This window comes from Astatotilapia calliptera, chromosome 7 (assembly GCF_900246225.1).
Source record: "Astatotilapia calliptera chromosome 7, fAstCal1.2, whole genome shotgun sequence".
NCBI classification, from domain to species: Eukaryota; Metazoa; Chordata; class Actinopteri; order Cichliformes; family Cichlidae; genus Astatotilapia; species Astatotilapia calliptera.
The window spans coordinates 35124665-35143847 of record NC_039308.1 but is presented as its reverse complement, the minus strand read 5'-3'; the positions used below and the strand labels follow the sequence as shown (position 1 = coordinate 35143847).

The following is a 19183-nucleotide window of genomic DNA, read 5'->3' as shown; positions in this document are numbered from 1 at the left end:
CTGCCACCTCAATCGGACTCATTCTTTCTCCTGTACAGTCCCATGCGTTTTAGGTTTCTTCTAAGTGTCCGCATGCTTATCACAATACTGTCCAAACTGCCCAATAACAGCCAAATCTCCCCATGCCTCAATCCAAGCATAAAATAGAACTTAATTAATTCCAATAAACGAGCCATTTTCTCACACTCTGATCTGCACTGTCACCCACTTCACGATGTTTTACGGCAATATATCATGCTCGAACAATAAAAGATATGTTATAACGTGAAAACTTTTTTGTTCAAACAATGTAATTATCACGTTCGCACAATATAATATTTATATTGTATGAACGTGATAATTATGTATATTGTAATAACGTGATATTATGTTATTCAAACGTGAAAAGTATCTTGTTAGAACAATAAACTTTTCACGTTACAACGTGATACACTTGTATTTTTCTTTTGCCTGGGTGGCAGCTCTACGCTTCTGTACTTCTGTACCTTCTTCATGCTCACATAAAGAGGAGGAACTTAGCGCTTCCTCGGCGTAAAAAGGCCTTTGTACCTTTGTGTTAACCACGTACTGTTGCTTTAAGAGACCAACCCTCGCTGGATTACTTAAGCTAACTTTCAGATTTCCAGACAGTCAAACTTCTCCAGTTTTATATCATCCAGCAAGAAGACTTGTGAGTTTGACCTGCTTATTATCCTCGCAGAATAAAGGAATAAAGCTTTCCTGTGTTCTTCCAACCGACATCGAGTGTTTGAAATGAGTTGGATTATTGAGGCGACAACGAGCTAAATTCCGGAAATGGCGCAGCAAGAAAACCAGGTAAACCGAGACAAACTCTGCTGTTCGATCTGTTTGGATCTCCTGAAGGATCCGGTGACTATTCCCTGTGGACACAGCTACTGTATGAAGTGTGTTAAAAGCTACTGGGATGAAGAGGATCAGAAGGAAACCCACAGCTGTCCTCAGTGCAGACAGACCTTCACACCGAGGCCTGCTCTGGTGAGAAACACCGTGATAGCAGATTTAGTGGAGGAAACAAAGAAGACTGGACTCCAAGCTGCTAAAGCTGATCTCTGTCATGCTGAACATGAAGATGTGAGCTGTGATTTCTGCACTGAGACAAAGCTGAAAGCTGTCAAGTCCTGTCTGCAGTGTCTGGTCTCTTACTGTGAGCAGCACCTCCAGCCTCACTATGAATCCTCCGCCTTTAAGAAACACAAGCTGGTGGACCCCTCCCAGAAGCTCCAGGAGATCATGTGCCCTCGCCACAATGAGGTGATGAAGATCTTCTGCCGCACTGATCAGCAGTGTATCTGTTATCTGTGCTCCATGGATGAACATAAAGGCCACGACACAGTTTCAACTGCAGCAGAAATGAGCGAGAAGCAGAGAGAGCTCAAAGAGAGAGAGATGGACATCGAGAGGAAAATTAAAGAGAAAGAGAAAAGCTTGAAGGTCCTGCAGCAGGAGATCTCTGAGCTGAGGAGGAGAAAAGCTGAGCTGGAGCAGCTCTCTCACACAGAGGACCCCACCCAGTTTCTACACAACTACACCTTGCTGTCATGTCTCAGTGAAGCTCCAGACTCAGCCAGCATCAATATTCATCCTGAGAGCTACACCGAGGATGTGGCAGCAGCTGTGTCAGAGACCAGAGAGAAACTGCAGGACAATGTTGAATGGACCATAACTGCTCAGGGTAATGTTTCACTGTCAGAGACAGAGCCCAAGACCAGAGCTGAATTCCTAAAATATAAATGTGAAATCACATTTAACCCAAACACAGCACACCAGCGTGTTGTGCTTGGGCCTGGCTTAAAAGCAAAATATAGTCATACTCAGACAATCAGGCGCTATGATCACGCCGACAGATTCACTGACTGGCCTCAGGTGTTGAGCAGAGAGATTTTCACAGGACCTTTTTACTGGGAGGTGGAGTGGAGCGGGGACGATGTCTTTATAGCATTAGCTGACAGCAGTGTAAGCAGATCAGGAAGAGAGAGTCTTTTTGGAAACAATAACAGTTCATGGGCATTGGAGTGTTTCAGTGGCGGTTATACATTCAGAAATAACAACTGGAGCACTTTCATTAAAGGTCCACAGTCCTCGAGAATTGGAGTGTTCCTGAATCATTTTAATAGTTACACTTATCTGTCCTTCTACAGCGTCTCTGAAAGCACTCAAACCATGACTCTCCTCCACAGAGTCTTTGCCGGTAACACTTGCTCATTCCTTGTTGGGCTCGGTGTATACGGTGGTAGCGCTGAAATCTGTGAGCTTTTATGTTAAAACGATAAAATTCATAAAATCATTATCTTATGCAACAAAAAGTAAAGAAGCTTCATAAACAAGATACTCACTTATTTGAAGGTAAAATGTCTTTGTTTTATACATTTTCATGTTCTAAGTTGTAAGTAGTAAAAACTGGCAAGTTCAATCTTAGAAAATAGCACATTTTGTACAATAAAGCTTCATTTCTCTAAACATACTAAAGCATATTTTTAAATCTTTTCTGATTTGTGACAGACTTCTGATAATTGAAGATGATCACAAAATTCCTGGATATTTTTGTTTGCATTTCATTTCAATATTCAATTCATTTCTATATTGTATGTGTAACAGATTTGATTGTAAAACATCTCAAAAATAAAACTTAATGTCATGTGATGCCAAAACAGCTTCCTGTCTGCTGATGTTGTTTAGTGTGGATTATGTTTTGGGGGGAATATTTCATCCATGGAGCGTGAGGTAAATTGTTTCAAAGCAGTATTTTAGTTTAAATAACTTTTATTTGATTGTCTCGTGAAACTATTCATGCTCTATTTTCAGTGAGCGTGAATAGTTTCCTGTTCTTAGCTGACAGCATCATTCTCTGTAAATCCTGGAGATGGTTGTGTTTAAAGTCCCACGAGATCCCATCAGTTTATCTGGCACTGGTGGTGGATTTTGCTGTGATAAACTGACATTTGGACCAGTCTTCTACTAAATATTGCAGTGTGGAGGCTTCCCATTACATTTCTTCATAGGTTAGTCTACAGCAGGAAATATTAAAGCTAACAGTGTGTTCACGCTAACCTTGTGTTTGGTTGATTTTACTGACAGGTCAGCAGAAGGATGACACGATCGATTTGAGGGACTAAGAACCTTCTACAAATCCTGACCTCTCTGTCCTGCCTTAGACCACATCTTACAATGATGTGTAATGTAATATAATGTAATAACTGTAGGAGCCATTCTTGGGTTAATACCTTATGTGGTCACTAGAGGTCACCTTTTTCTGTTTTGATTATGTAATGTAAAGGTATTTAAGGTAGACGCACGTAATCGGCGTCAGGTGTGTCATTGAGAAGGCAAACAGTTTGTGACCGTTGCGCTGTTATGCTAAGTCGATACGGAATAAAGACCAAAAAGGACAAGATACATACTGCTGGATTTATTGGACTGAACTTAATTCATACATACCAGTGACATCGCGTCACCCCCGTTAACGACCACCTCAGTGGCTTCAAGCGTAGGCTTAGCCTCTACACTAGAGTCACAAACTGCTTTTCTTTGGGGAAAAGTTTGTGCCAACTTCGCCGCGGTGTTTTGGAGACTCGGCGCAAACAGGACAATTAAAGTCTGAGTGATCGATTGCCGCGGAGAGCTGAATGCCGTTTGGAAAAGTTACCGTGGAGGTTTCACGAGGAGCGGACAGCCGGACTAGCGGTCTGTCAGCTGACGACGTGGAATGCTTGGCGATTGTTCCGTGGATGTTGGAGAGGACTTAGAATTCTTCATCGGAATCAGTACGGCGCCCAACGCAAGGTATGAGTAGCGCTACTAATAAATGGCCATTGATAAAAGTGTGCACACTTATTTAAGAAGACGTAATTCCAATGCATTGGTGGTCAACCCAAATAAAACTGATTTATAAACAAACTTTCGCATGTGCGCATAAACCCTTGATAAATATTTGAGTTTTGGAACATTTGAACTATGGACACAAATAAAGCTGCTGACAGGCCCCCGGAGCCTGCTGCAGAATCAGCTGTGCAAGGTAGCAACGCCAGCAAGGCTGAGACGCATCCAGAAAAGGAAAAACGAGTGGTGAAATTGACTGCTAAGGCACTTGCAGAGAGACTAGACAGACTGCAACGTGATAGAAAGGCTAAATTAAATAAAGCTAATAATTTAAAAGAGAGTATAAGGGTCTCAATGGAAAAAAATGAAACTTCTATGATTCAAGCATCATTCAATGATTTTGTTGGTTTGTGTAATGAAGCAAAAACAATTCATGGTTCATTGATGTGTTTGTTACCAGATGATGAAAAAGAAAAGCATGAAACATGGTTTAAAGCAAAAATAATGCATTATGATGAGTTTACTTATGAAGTGAAAGAATGGTTATCAGGTTGCGAACATTTACATTTAAAGGGTGATCATGGTGTTGATGATGGTGTTAAGCCAGAGGACAGTGTTTCAAATGTTGTTGGTAAATCTTCAGTCACTAAAGGCTCATCTAGTGGTAAGGTGAGCACAACTTCTTCTGCCAAAATCAAAGCAAAAGCAGAAAAGGCAGCATTACTCGCTTGTATGGCAGTCCTAAAAGAGAAGCATGCTTTGGAGGAGGAAGAGCTAAAGCTAAGGAGGAAACGTGAACAACTTGAGCTTGAAGCGTTGCTTTCTGCCTCTTCTGCAAAGTTAGCTGTTCTCCAAGCTGCTGAAGTTCAAAGTATATCTAACATATCGTCCAATGCTATGAATTCATATTATGAAAGGGAAATCAAGAAAACAGCTGCTTCAGCCACAGTCAAGCCTAGTACACCAGTCAATGAAGATAAACCTGCAGTGCAAATAGTACAGACAGAAAGCAACATATCTGCAATGATCCTGCCAGGAATGGAAATTGAAAGTGAGCCACAAGCTCAAACGGTCATCACAATGCAATTTCACAATGTGGATCCTCCATCGCCCAGGTCAATTCCTACAGCGGCAGAAGGACGGTCGGAGGACATTTGTACCATTTTACAAAGACAAAATGAAATAACTGCAACCCTTGTTCAGCATCAGCGTGCATTGTCATTACCATCCAGGAAAATACCTGTATTCGATGGTGATCCTCTTCAGTACATCTCTTTCATTAATGCGTTTGAACAAGGAGTGGAAGAAAAGGCCAATAAGAGGGACTGCTTGTATTATTTGGAGCAGTTTACAACAGGACAGCCGAGAGAGCTGGTACGCAGTTGTCAACATATGGCTGCAGGACAAGGCTATATACAAGCAAAGCAACTGCTCAAAGAACACTTCATTCATTCATTTATTTGTTCATTTTCAGGCACAACAAATACCTATATTGAACATAAAATACACAAAACAAAAAAACAAAAATTGCCTGAAAAAGGAGTGAGACGAAGAAAACTTATTAAATCCCACCCCTATACTCACTCATCAACAACAAAAAAAAACAAACAATAAACTTCCCGCAGCTACGCCCATCATTGCATACAGACCCATCAACAGCCCCGGGCACATACAAGCATCTAAACGGCAGCTCGCAAACAACAATTAAAGCCTTCATAACTGAATACAGAATATATAAATTATAAATTGCATTACCACAGGTAACAGGCAGTAATAACTACAAGTAACAAACACACATACATATACATACATACGCACACATTTTTTTATTTTATTTTTTTTGGAATCCATACCAGCAATGGTAAGAGAACAGACATTACAGAGCACACTAAAACCCATCATTGAGTATACTGTGACCAGACCAACTGTTTGTAGAGAAATTTAAATCTATGAATATTTTTGCATTGTTTCAGTTGTAAACTCAGACTGTTCCAGATTTTCACACCACATACAGACACACACAAAAACCTTTACGGGTTGTTCGAGTTCTGGGTAATTTGAATTCTCCAAAGCCTCTCACATTATAAACCTTTTCTCGAATTTCATATCTAGTTTGTAAATTTGCCGGTAAAAGTTTAGTAAAAGCTTTATACAAAATTATGGATGTATTGTAATTAACCAGATCCTGGAATTTAATTAACTTTGCCTGAAGAAAGAGTTTGTGAGTATGATCTAGATAACCAGCTTCGGAAATGAATATAAAATTGCAACTGCTTACATTGACAAGGCATTATATTGGCCTGCAATTAAAAATGAAGATGTGAAATCATTGCAAGCATATTCCCTTTTCTTATGTGGGAGTTGTAATGTCATGGAAACATTGCAACATATGCAGGAACTGGACATGCCAGTGAACATGAAAATCATTTTGTGCAAGTTGCCATATAAAATGAGAGAGAAATGGAGAGCGTTTGCATATGATATATTGGAAACCTCTAAACACAGAGCTCGGTTTGAAGATTTGGTTGCATTTATTGAAAAGCAGGTGAAAATTCTTTCAGATCCTTTGTTTGGGGACATTCAGAATGTAACGTCAACAATCCCTGTCTCAAAGGTTGACAACAGACTGAAGTCACAACCAAGCAAACAAATTAAAGGGAACAGCTTTGCTGCTACAGCCACACCCATGAACATGAATAAAACCTACAGCACGGAAAGGCTGATTACTACAACAAGCCATGACTTTACAGTAAAGCCATCTTGTGTCTGCTCTACTCAACGACACACACTGGAGGAGTGTCAACAGTTTCAGCGGAAGAAGCACAGAGACAAAATGCTTTTTCTAAAGGAGAAAGGGCTGTGTTTTGGTTGCTTAGGTGCTGGGCACATAAGCAAGGACTGTGCTAAGCGTTTGATATGTAGAACGTGTGGTAAAGGTCATCCCACTGTCCTCCATATTGATAACGATGGTGTAAGCCCTGAATGCTATGGAGAGCCCTCCTCTTCAAAGAATGTAAAAACTTGTGGTCATACAGGGGCCGGAAGAGAAAGCGGTTTGCTTTCCATTCTGCCAATTCAAATAAAGTCTGTTAAAGGTAGTCATGTCATACAGACATATGCTTTTTTTTTTTTTTTTAGATCCTGGCAGTTCAGCTAGCTTCTGTTCAGAGCACCTCATGCAAAAGCTAAATCTTGTGGGCAAAAGAACTCACTTCCTGTTACAAACGATGGGTCAAGAAAAGGTAGTCTCTGCCCACTCACTTACTGGTCTTGAAGTTTCTGGTTTAGGCAGCAATGCCTTCTATGAACTTCCAGAAATTCTAACACAGGAAAGGATGCCTGTCACCACGGATAACTTTGTAAAGGAAGACGATCTGATCAGGTGGCCATATCTGTCAAAGGTTCAAATTCCCCACATAATGGCTAATGTTGACCTGTTGATTGGATGCAACACTCCCAAGTTATTGGAACCATGGGAGGTCATTCATAGCCAGGGGAATGGCCCATATGCTATAAGAACAGCATTGGGCTGGGTCATAAATGGGCCCATGGAAGATGGTAAAAGCAACTTGGACAGCGAGCACCCACCAACAGTTGTAAATAGGATATCTGTTTGTAAGCTGGAGGAGATGTTGAAAAGTCAATATAACTATGGCTTTAATGAAAGGGTTACAGAGGAAAAGGGTTTGTCAAGGGAGGACCTTAAGTTCATGAAGATCATGGAAAAATCTGCAACAATGGAAGATGGACACTACTGTTTGAAGTTACCTTTTAAAAAGGATAACATAAAGATGCCAAACAATTTCTCCATAGTTAAACAAAGATTGCAAAGTCTACAACGAAAACTTCTCAACAATGAACAGTTGCATAAAGAATATAAAAACTTTATGGATGAGATAATAAGTAATGGATATGCAGAGCAAATACCTTCACAGCAGCTGTCTTGCGAAAATGGAAAGAAGTGGTACATTCCTCATCACGCAGTTTACCATCCCAGAAAACGATCTATAAGAATTGTATTTGACTGTGGGGCATCATTCCAGGGGACATCATTAAACAAGCAGCTCTTACAAGGTCCTAATCTCACAAGCGCATTGCTTGGGGTTTTGCTTGGATTTCGACAGGATCCAGTCGCATTTATGGGTGACATAAAGGCAATGTTTTATCAAGTTAAAGTTGCCAAAGAGGACAGAGACTTTCTGCGTTTTTTATGGTGGCCAGATGGAGATCTGAGCAAGGACATAATTGAGTTTCGCATGACTGTTCATCTGTTCGGTGCAGTATCTTCCCCGAGCTGCACCAGTTTCGCTTTGAGAAAAACGGCTGAGGACAATAAAACTGAATTCCTAGTCAAGGTATGTGAAATGCTGAAAGAGAACTTCTATGTGGACGACTGTTTAAAGAGTGTGGCCTCCACCTCAGATGCTGTCGATTTGGTCAAAGATCTTTCAGCACTCTGTCAAAGGGGAGGATTTACACTGACCAAGTGGGTCAGTAACAATCGCACCCTGTTGCAAAGTATCTCTGAGGAGCAAAGGGCTAAAGACTCGAAAGAATTAAATCTTGACAGAGACAAACTTCCGGTAGAAAGAGCTCTGGGCTTGCAGTGGTGTGTGGAAACTGATACATTCAACTTCAAAATGGATATCCCTCAAAAATCCTGTACTAGGCGTGGAATGTTATCAATATCAAGTTCCATTTACGATCGATTGGGGTTTCTTGCACCAGTCCTGCTGCCTGCCAAAGGAGTGCAGCAGGAGCTTTGCAAAAGGAAACTGGGATGGGATGAACCAATACCCCAAACCATGTTGCAAAAGTGGAAAAGTTGGCTCAGTGATTTGCAAATGCTTTCCCATTTCAAGGTTAAAAGTGTGTTATGTTTATTTATGTGAATGTATAGGTCTAAAGTAGACTGTATTAGTGGCTCCTTATTTTCTTTGTGATTAGAATTGCCATGTCTGATAGCCATTTCAATTAGGGGCCGGGGTGTAGGAGCCATTCTTGGGTTAATACCTTATGTGGTCACTAGAGGTCACCTTTTTCTGTTTTGATTATGTAATGTAAAGGTATTTAAGGTAGACGCACGTAATCGGCGTCAGGTGTGTCATTGAGAAGGCAAACAGTTTGTGACCGTTGCGCTGTTATGCTAAGTCGATACGGAATAAAGACCAAAAAGGACAAGATACATACTGCTGGATTTATTGGACTGAACTTAATTCATGCATACCAGTGACATCGCGTCACCCCCGTTAACGACCACCTCAGTGGCTTCAAGCGTAGGCTTAGCCTCTACAATAGAATATAATGAACTATATAACTATAACTGAAACAACCCAAATATAAATGAATAAATAACAGGACATGATAAAGAAGAAAAAATACACAAAATAAGATGATCTTTAATAAAATGATGATTAAAAAAGGCATGTAGGATTTGACTGGCTTGCTCACATTTAAATATTACACAACTAAGCCCAACAGTATGCTCTCAATGTTACACATCCCCACAAACCTGCAGTAAAGGACAATTTGCTCACACAACATGAATGATAAATAATCTTTGTAGCTTCTAAAGACATAAAAAGTCTGTCTGATACCAGCTGAGTGACAAAGACAAAGTCAACACAGGAATGGAGTACCAAAAACCAGAGGTGTGGACTCGAGTCACATGACTTGGACTCGAGTCACATTCGAGTCATTAATTTTATGACTTTAGACTTGACTTGAAAAAATGTTCTAAGACTTGTGACTTGACTTGGACTTTTACACCAATGACTTGGGACTTGAATTGGACTTGAACCGGTTTACTTGAAAAGACTTGATATTTTACCCCAAATATAAAATTTAACATGCATATTATATAGAGATTGAAAATGTGACGTCATTCACGGGTAGAACCGCAAAAGATTCTGGGAACTCGTGGCAAGCGGTACTAGCGCACGCAGGCTTTCAATTAAAATCAGTTACACAGCGATAAAAAGAAACACAAAAATGTCAAGAAGCCGTTGTATTATTAACTGCAATAGCCGGTCGCATGACAGCCACGGGAAGCCGACGGGTAAAGAGATCGGTTGTTATCGGATTACGTCGTTGAAGAGAAATTGTTCGAGCCATGTTTCCGAAGTAACAAAGAGGCGACTGGATTGCAGCCATTCAAAGATCAAATATAACGTCCTAGAACACTCCAGCTCACAGGTTAGTCTGCTCCAAGCATTTACACAAAGGTCAGTCTGCTGTTGTAGTTAATGCGTCATTTTCATAACATAATTGGTGATATAGGTTACAAGCAAGTCTGGTGCTGAACAGAAATTGTCGCGCTATGCTCCCTTGTTTATTGTGCATAAATAGTGAATTGTCCTGACACAATATTGCGTTTCGCCTCTGTTATTATGGTACATTGACAAAAACATATACTTTTATTCACAGGATAAAACAGTTGTTTTGTATCACTAATTGTCCAGTGCGATTACAGCATACAATATTATTGTCACTGCTACATTTCTGTAATGAACCAGAAATTATTTCCACTACTAATTAATTACCGTTGAGCTCAAAGGTCCTATTAATAAACGGTTAATGAATGTGTATTTATGACGACGATTTGTGAGACTGGTAAACTTATGATACGTACGATGGTCTTTACTTTCTACACGGTGCATTTCAAGGTCCTTATTTTAAAGCCGGTGTTGTGCCAAAAACTGATTTCCAGTGTTTCTGTGTATTTTTTATGTGTAATATCTTTACGTATGTTCGTAAATAGACTTCGGTGAACAGGGGATACAAAGGGGTTACATAAAGAATTAAAAAATTATCTGTTTTTTAGGTATCTTTACAACTTGTACTTACATTATAACCAATCCGGTCCTTTATCCCCACTTAAAATATTTTTACAGAACTATTGTAATATTTGCTGCCATTTCTGCTGTGCTCTTGGCCAACTTACTCTTACAAAATACATTTTTAATGTTAATGAGATTTTTTTTTACTGCATAAATAAAGGTTATATAAAAGTCGCTGCCAAAAACTGATTGCGGCTTGTATCTTGCTACACGAATGTTGTTTGTGGCTCAAGATGACTTTATGTCATCCATAAGGGATGCATTTGACATATGTTTAACATATTATAGCCCAACAAGTTACTTATAGCACTTTAAATATGAGCAATCGCTTTTTGGCAAATACCGGAAATCAGTTTTTGGCAGACAATCACTTTTTGGCACAACACCGGTCCTACAACCGCATCCAAGAATAACATGCAGCTTATCTCAGAACTGTCGGTGAAAATTATTCTTGGAGCTAGGTTTAATTGAGCTGCATTTTAAAGAGGTGCAATTTCACAATTTGTGTATATTTTCTAAGTTCACTATTTTGTCATGTGTTGAGAAAAACACAGATTTAAAAATTACATGGTCTAATATTTACATTTAGCATAACTGCAACATGCTTTTTTCTTTTCTTTTTTTTTTTTAAAGACTCGAAAGGACTTGAAATTCAAAGTTTCAGACTTGTGACTTGACTCGGACTTTTACACCAGTGACTTGAGACTCGACTCTGACTTGCCTGACATTACTTGAGACTTGACTTGAGACTTGAGGATAAAGACTTGAGACTTACTTGAGACTTGCAAAACAATGACTTGGTCCCACCTCTGCCAAAAACATCCTGACCAAAATGTGAAGAACAGCCAGGCAGTCAATGAAGACTATAAACACTCTGGTTATACCAGAGGCCACCTCGCCCCCAGTGGTCACCAACAGACAGAAGAAGACAAAGAGGCTACCTTCACCCTGACAAATATTGTTCCTCAAATGGAAAAGTTCAATAATGGCCCCTGGAGTCTACAGGAAGAGAAGATGTTAGAAAGGTTTAATGTCTGCATGCCAAAAATGTATGTTATCACTGGAGTCATGCCTTATGAGAAAGATGAACCCAAGATCAATAACAGGGTGACTGTTCCTGAGTACTTTTGGACTGCTTACTGCTGCCCAACGTTCAGTGCCACAGCTAATCACAAGTGCTGCAGTACAGACGGAATCATGGAAAAAAAATACCAATGATGGCTATGCTGTCAGGAAGATGTCCCTGAAAACCTGAGAACAACTTGAAACAAAGTGTAAAGATGCCTGAAATTAGTCTCTTTAAAAATAAATGTAAGGAGGACGTCTTTTTCTCATTTGGCTGAACAAAAATCAAATACTTGCCACTGAAATGTGTTAAGATGAATCCCAATAAATGAAATGAAATTCAGTTGTCAATTGTAATGTTTTTATCTTTAAGTTAAAACCGATTACATTTTAGAAACATAACAAGAAATTTTCATCATTAACCCGAACACTATTTGTGCACACAAACGAGAAACTAAAACTAAAATTACATGTCTGAGTCTGACATCGAGTTTCACCAACATCGCACAGCTGAGTTCATAAAAACTTGGCTTTGTTCTGGCAGGGCTGTATTAAATAATCCATTTCTAAATGGGTGCCTATTTCCTTTATTTTCACATAGTATAATATTTTATCATATTTTTCATATTATATTCATACTCAACAAATTTTCAAAAGGATAATTTAATGAGATGATGATACTTACATCCATAGATGTCTAAAGGTCATTCCTGTTCAGGAATGAATATAATCTACAACCTGGCTGGCTGTTTGAGGCACGCAGACACAAATAAGTAACTGCTAATCACATCACTGTGCCTGTATGCTTTATTGTTAGCTTTACTGCTCTAACCTTAGTGTACAACACAAAGAAACAATAAAGAGACCTGAAACAGAAAAATGTAGAAACTATTAAACAGAAACTGTCAGCATGAAAAGTCTGATGTAAAGAAGAAAAAACCTGAAAGACTGAGATTATGCATTACATCAGAGTTTTAAAAAATGTGAAATTGAAAATAAGATGTTGTAAGATTGTTCATCAGCTATGAACTGACAAAGCTCTTTTTATGTCTTTATTTCCTTCATGTTGAAATAATCTAAATATTCTACTGTGAAACAGAAGCACTAAACATTTAACATTATGTTGAGTGAAGGATCTTTGTGCAATGAAAAAGCAGTCGAAGATTAATAATGATTGTTAAGCACATGTGTAAGTGTTGGTCACACATGTTCCCATGGGATCCTAAGTGGCCAAAAGAACTGATTCATTAAAATGGGCACAAAACAGATCATTTAAAAGTCTCTTGAACCAATTTCTTTTAATCTTTCTTCAAGAAAGGAACAGAACAACAGCAAAAGCTCAGTCCCCCCCCAGTGTTTCAGTCTCGACATGGGGACAGCAAGGAGTGACTGCTCAGTTGACCTGAGAGACCTTTGTGGAGTGTATCGGTGTAGAAGGTGTGACAGGTAAGAAGGAGCCAGGCCATTTAAAACTTTAAAAGCAAACTAACATTTTGAAATGAATTCTAAAGAATGTATTTATCCATCTTGGTAATTATGTTCCTAGCAGAATAAAAATACAGCAGATGCACACACTCATTAAACTCAAAGTGATCTGTGTTAGCATTTAAACAGGGCTATTCATGAATGATGGTGTTGCATTTTGTGTTATACACCAGGAACATGTGAGTGGTTTGAAGACCATCACAGATTACAAGGGGAAACAGCGTCAGATTGAGGGAGGTAACTGCTTCTCTACCTGATGGAGCTGAACACCTTCTTCACATCACATCCTTACTCCCTGCCTCACTTGATCCGCTCCAGTTTGCCTACATGCCAAACAGATGTACAGACGATGCAATAGAAATTGCACTTCACACTCCCCTCTGCCACCTGGACCAGAAAAACACATATGTGCGGATGCTGTTCATAGACTATAGCTCCGCCTTCAGCACCATCATATCATCCAGAATGAAACTCCGTGATCTGAACATCAGCTCCTCCCTGTGCAGCTGGATCCTGGACTTCCTGACAGACAGACCTCAGGTGGTTAGGATCAGCAGCATCACCTCATCCACACTCACACTCAGCACAGGCGGCCCCCAGGGATGTGTGCTCAGCCCTGTTCACCCATGACTGTAAAGCAACACACAGCTCCAACACCATCATTACATTTGCAGATGACACCACCACCATCAGCTGCATTGTGATGGAGATGTGATGGCATACAGGGCAGAGGTGAGAACCCTGACATCATGGTGCTGCGATAACAACCTGCTGCGATAACAACCTGCTGCTTAACGTCAGCAAAAACAAGGAGCTCATCGTGGATTACAAGAGACTGCAGATAGGAGGCCGCACCCCCATCCACATCGATGGAGCAGAGGTGGAGAGAGTCAGCTGCTTCAGATTCCTGGGCATCAACATCAGCGACCATCTGCGTTGGTCACACAAAAGCAGCAAGACAGCAGCTCTTCGTCTTGCGGCGCCTGAGAAGATTCAGCATGAACTCCAGAATACTTACAAACTTCCACCGTTTAATGGTGATTAAAAGTATTCTTACTGGCTGCATCACAACCAGGTATGGCAGATGTAACGCTCTGGACCACAAAGCTTTGCACAGGGTGGTGAGATCACACCCCCTGTGAGATCCTAGGGCATCACCAGGACTGAACTGCCAGCCGTGCAGGATCAATATGGACAGCACTAGCAGACACAGAGACAGTTTCTACTCACAAGCCATCAGGCTTTGGAACTGTTTACATTCTATACACTGTTACGACCCGGCTCAAAAGCCGCAACATAAAAAAAGGAGACGAACAACAGAGTGTGGGTGAGAAGAGGTTTCATCCTAAAATGGAAAACCAGGTTGGCTAAAATGGCTGGTGCCACCAAGGCAAAGACTAGTGCACTGCCGGAAAGCTTGCCTCAGGTATGCTTTTATCCACACCTGACTAGGTGTGGCCAATTAGCACCAGCTGAAAACACTGAGACGATTAAAAGCTGCAGAGGGACGTAACACCTCCTCCCTTAAAAGGGTTCCTCTAGGACCCTTAAATTTATTAAAAGCCCCTCTGAAGCCTTCAGTTCCTTGACCCACAAACCTGGAATAAAAGTTAAAGCTAACAGAAGCACAGTGTTCACGTTATAGTTGGCATCTCTAAGCATGGATGGGCATGAGGATTTGAAGTTGCCACACTGAACAGACAAAAAGTAACATGTGACCAACACAAAGGAGCACAACAGTCACAAACCCAAAATGATTACCTGATCTGCTACAACACAAAACCAAAAGTAGCAACAAATAATCACAACTAAGTGATCTGTTGTCTCCACCACACAAACAGTCACATACAAGTGGCCCTATACCACAACAAGTTACTTTAATCCAAAAAGTTCAGTAAATCAAGCGTACTAGTGACCAACCACAAACTGGAGAGCTATGGCCACACAATGATCACATCAAGGGTGGCTCAGCACCCCACAGTGTTATTGCCATCACCTGGCCAACAACACTCACAAGTGATCCAACAAAATAGCCATATTCCCCACAACACTAAAGGTCACAGCACAAAACACTCACCTCACAAGGATCTCATTAGCATCCATCCACACTGACATACGCACACACAGGGTGTGCACACAATGCCAACTTAAAAACAGCCTACCTGCCTCAGCTACAGACCATAATCAAGAATGGTCTCAAACCTCCTACCAAGTTTGGTGCCACTGATTTACTATGTGCAACTCCCAGCCTAAAACACTAAAAACAACAAAACCCTTACTTTTCCTACCCTAGTCTTCAGTGGTGTACCAGGCTCGAGGCAACTTTAAACGCGAACTCGAGAGCAGGCAGCAGACCAGAGATATAGTCTCCTACCAAACTCTGAAGCGTACCCCCACCCAGGATAGCCACCAAACACAATAAACTAAAACAATAAAGCAAAACAACAAACAAGTGCTTCGATGGAAGGGCAGCACAGCCACCCAGCTGAAACACACTAACTAAAGGGAGTTTGCTCAATTACAGTGAACACCATCACTCACCCACTTAAAAGCAAAACAAACTGACATTCAGTCTGCACTAAAATGTCCAAATATCCCGGACGAGCCCCCACTTATGTTACGACCCGGCTCAAAAGCCGCAACATAAAAAAAGGAGACGAACAACAGAGTGTGGGTGAGAAGAGGTTTCATCCTAAAATGGAAAACCAGGTTGGCTAAAATGGCTGGTGCCACCAAGGCAAAGACTAGTGCACTGCCGGAATGCTTGCCTCAGGTATGCTTTTATCCACACCTGACTAGGTGTGGCCAATTAGCACCAGCTGAAAACACTGAGACGATTAAAAGCTGCAGAGGGACGTAACAACACACCATTACACACTCACTACAACTACTGGACTCTACAAACTGTCACTATAAACCAATTTAAATCCTTACTGCATAAGTTTTTGCACAACTGTAAAACCCCCCGAAAAAAACGAAACTGTAAATATTAAACAATTGTCTTAAATTCTCTTAATATTTAATACTTTATGATTTTATTATTATTATTGTTATCTTCTTTAATATAACTGCATACTTCTACATGTTCATGTAAAGCTGAGGAGCACGAGTTTCATTACGGGTAAATGTGGCTACACTGTTTATCTGTACATGACAATAAAACTTTACTGCATTGGCAGTGTTCCTAGTTTGGATTCTCATGACATCACTAAGAAACACAGAATTATGATGCTGGTTACTATTTAACAATAGTGGATTTTTTTTCTCACATTAAAGCTCCTTGGTTTCTCAATTACTGCTTCATATAAAAAAGATTTTATTTAAAAATGCCTTTCAAGACACCCAAGGACACTTAATAATGGAGTACAGAGAACTATAATTTAAAAAACACGAGATAAAATAAACAATCGGTTCACAGTGAATATGCAGCATTGAACAGATGGGTTTTGAGTTGAGATTTAAACTGGGGGAGAGAACCAGTGTTTCTTATATCTGGCGGTAGAGAGTTCCCCAGCCTGGGAGCAGAGCAACTGAAAGCTCTGCTTCTCGTGGTGCTGAGGCCAAAACAAGGCACAACAAGTTGGATAGAAGAAGAGGCTCGAAGTGAGCCGGCAGAAGAGTCAGTGCTTAACAGGTCAGGAGGAGCAAGCTTATAAAGGGCCTTGAAGAGGTGAACAGACAGACCTCAGGTGGTTAGAATGGGCAGCATCACCTCATTCACACTCACACTCAGTACAGCTGAACAGAAGAAGCTTGTATACTGTTTGGAATTTCACAGGGAGCCAGTGAAGTCCCTGAAGAAGAGGGGTGCAAAAAAGAAAATGTCTTTTTGTGTTTTTGCAAAGCGCCCAGAGCTGCAATGAAAGTTAAATGCCAAATGAAATCCAGTCAAGGTCAGGGAAATACACCTTTTACACAGTCCAGATGTGATCCACTGCACCGACAGGCCACCACTTTCTTCATGGTTACAACCTTAACACAACAGTTTCTCCTCTGTGGGAGCGAGCACGTTTCAACGTTTCGTCATACCGGTTGTTGGTGCTTTATAGTCCGTTATTGTCCTTAGTCCCCACCACAGGCTCCTAGAGTCACTCTGTTGGAGTTGTGACTCTAGTTTCCTCCCGTAGCGCTGCTTCGCCTCTTTCACCGCCCTCCGCACGTTATATGACGCGGCTTTGTACGGGTCCATGTCCCCCGTCGTGAGTCCCATGTTGTAGGCAGCGGTGCGGGATCTCAGAGCGTCGCGGATGGTTTTATCCACCCACGGCTTCTGGTTGGGAAACGTTGTGATAGTCTTTGTCTCCACGGTATCATCCGCTAGTTTCCCGATGAATCCCACAACCGCTTCCGTAAACACGTTGACATCATCATCAGAGCTGTTTCTGAACATGCCCCAGTCTGCGTCATCGAGTGCGTCCTGTAACGCGGCCACCAATTGATCCGTCCAGCGCGCAACCTTCCTCTGAACCGGAACTTCCTATTTCAGCCTTTGTTTGTATTTTGGCATGAGGAAGATGGCGGCGTGATCAGATTTGCCAAGCGGAGGGCGGGATTGTGCCTTGTAGCCGTCCTTGACCGTAGTGTAGCAGTGGTCCAGTGTCCTTTCACCTCTGGTGGGGCAGGTGATGTGTTGATAAAAGTTCGGCGCTGCGCGTTTGAGGTTGGCGCTATTAAAGTCCCCCGTCACAATAAGCGCAGCGTCCCGGTGTTGTGTCTGGTGCTGTGTGAGTGCCTCATGCAGCTCGCATAAGGCGGTGACCGTGTCCGCTTGTGGTGGAATATAAACGGCACTTACAATGACCGATGTAAATTCCCGGGGTAGATAAAAAGGACGACACATGATGGACAGTAGTTCCAGATTTGGTGTGCAGGAGCGTGTGAGAGGAACAACGTTCGCACTGTTGCACCAGTTGTTGTTCACCATTAAACACACGCCGCCTCCCCTTGACTTCCCCCGAGTCCCGTGTCCTGTCCATGCGGTGGACCGAGAAGAACTCGGCCGGCTGGATGGCGTGGTCCGGCACCGCTGGGTTCAGCCATGTCTCGGTGAAGCAGAGGAGATTGCAGTCCCGAATGTCTCTCTGGAACTTTATCCTGGCCCTGAGGTCGTCAAGCTTGTTCTCCAGTGACTGGACGTTGGCGAGCAGGATGCTAGGCAGAGGTGTGCGGTGTGCACGAGCTCTCAGCCTGTTCCTGACGCCGGAAACATTGGAAATCAGTTTTTGGCAGACAATCACTTTTTGGCACAACACCGGCTCGCTTCCCTCTAGGCCACCGCCGCTTCCCTTTGTTCTCCCTCAAGATCTCACTCGGCCAGCTCGGATCCGGAGTTAAAAACTTCGAATTGTGAGTACATTGTATACCAATCGAAACAAGAGTGTCACTGTCATACCTAATGTACCCGATGGTGATGATTTTGCCGATTTAGAAACGCTGAAAACTAACTTAAAAAACAAAGACAAAGAAAAAGTGGTCGGAGCAGTCGTGACGGCAGCCGACCTCACCGGCGCCATCTTAGTGTGAAATATAAGAATATTCTACAGAATGGTAATATTTATCACTTATATTGCTTTTAGTCTCTTGAAAAGAGACCCTGAAATAATCTGTTTGTTTGTTTGTTTGTTTGTTTGTTTGTTTATAACAGCAACCAAGAAAAGGGCAGAGCAAAAAAAACCCAGGTGGTGGTCCTGCACCCCCTCGTCAACAAGTTGGTTAAGTAAATAATACCCTCTTGGGAAAATCGATATCTCTCTATGAGCACACTGTCGCGCTGAGCTAAAGGATCCTGTCTATCCCGCAATATACGCTGAATTCTGAAAACTCTCCTTATCAATCTTGCACCTTCCGCAATGGGTGGCTCGCGTATACGGACAGGACATGGCTGCGACAGACTTCCCAAATCCACCTTCGCTTTTATAGCCGTGGTCTCTCATCTTGATTACACGAAGTAATTTACA

At 41.5% G+C, this 19183-nt stretch overlaps 1 protein-coding gene across 1 annotated transcript; it reads left to right on the top strand.

The window, feature by feature from the left end:
• The first annotated feature begins 506 nt into the window (after positions 1–506).
• Positions 507–2717, top strand: LOC113026073 (E3 ubiquitin/ISG15 ligase TRIM25-like). Its single transcript, XM_026174497.1, has one exon. It carries the CDS (start codon positions 796–798, stop codon positions 2281–2283), a length of 1488 nt encoding a protein of 495 aa, XP_026030282.1. The 5' UTR covers positions 507–795; the 3' UTR covers positions 2284–2717.
• The last annotated feature ends 16466 nt before the right edge of the window (positions 2718–19183 follow it).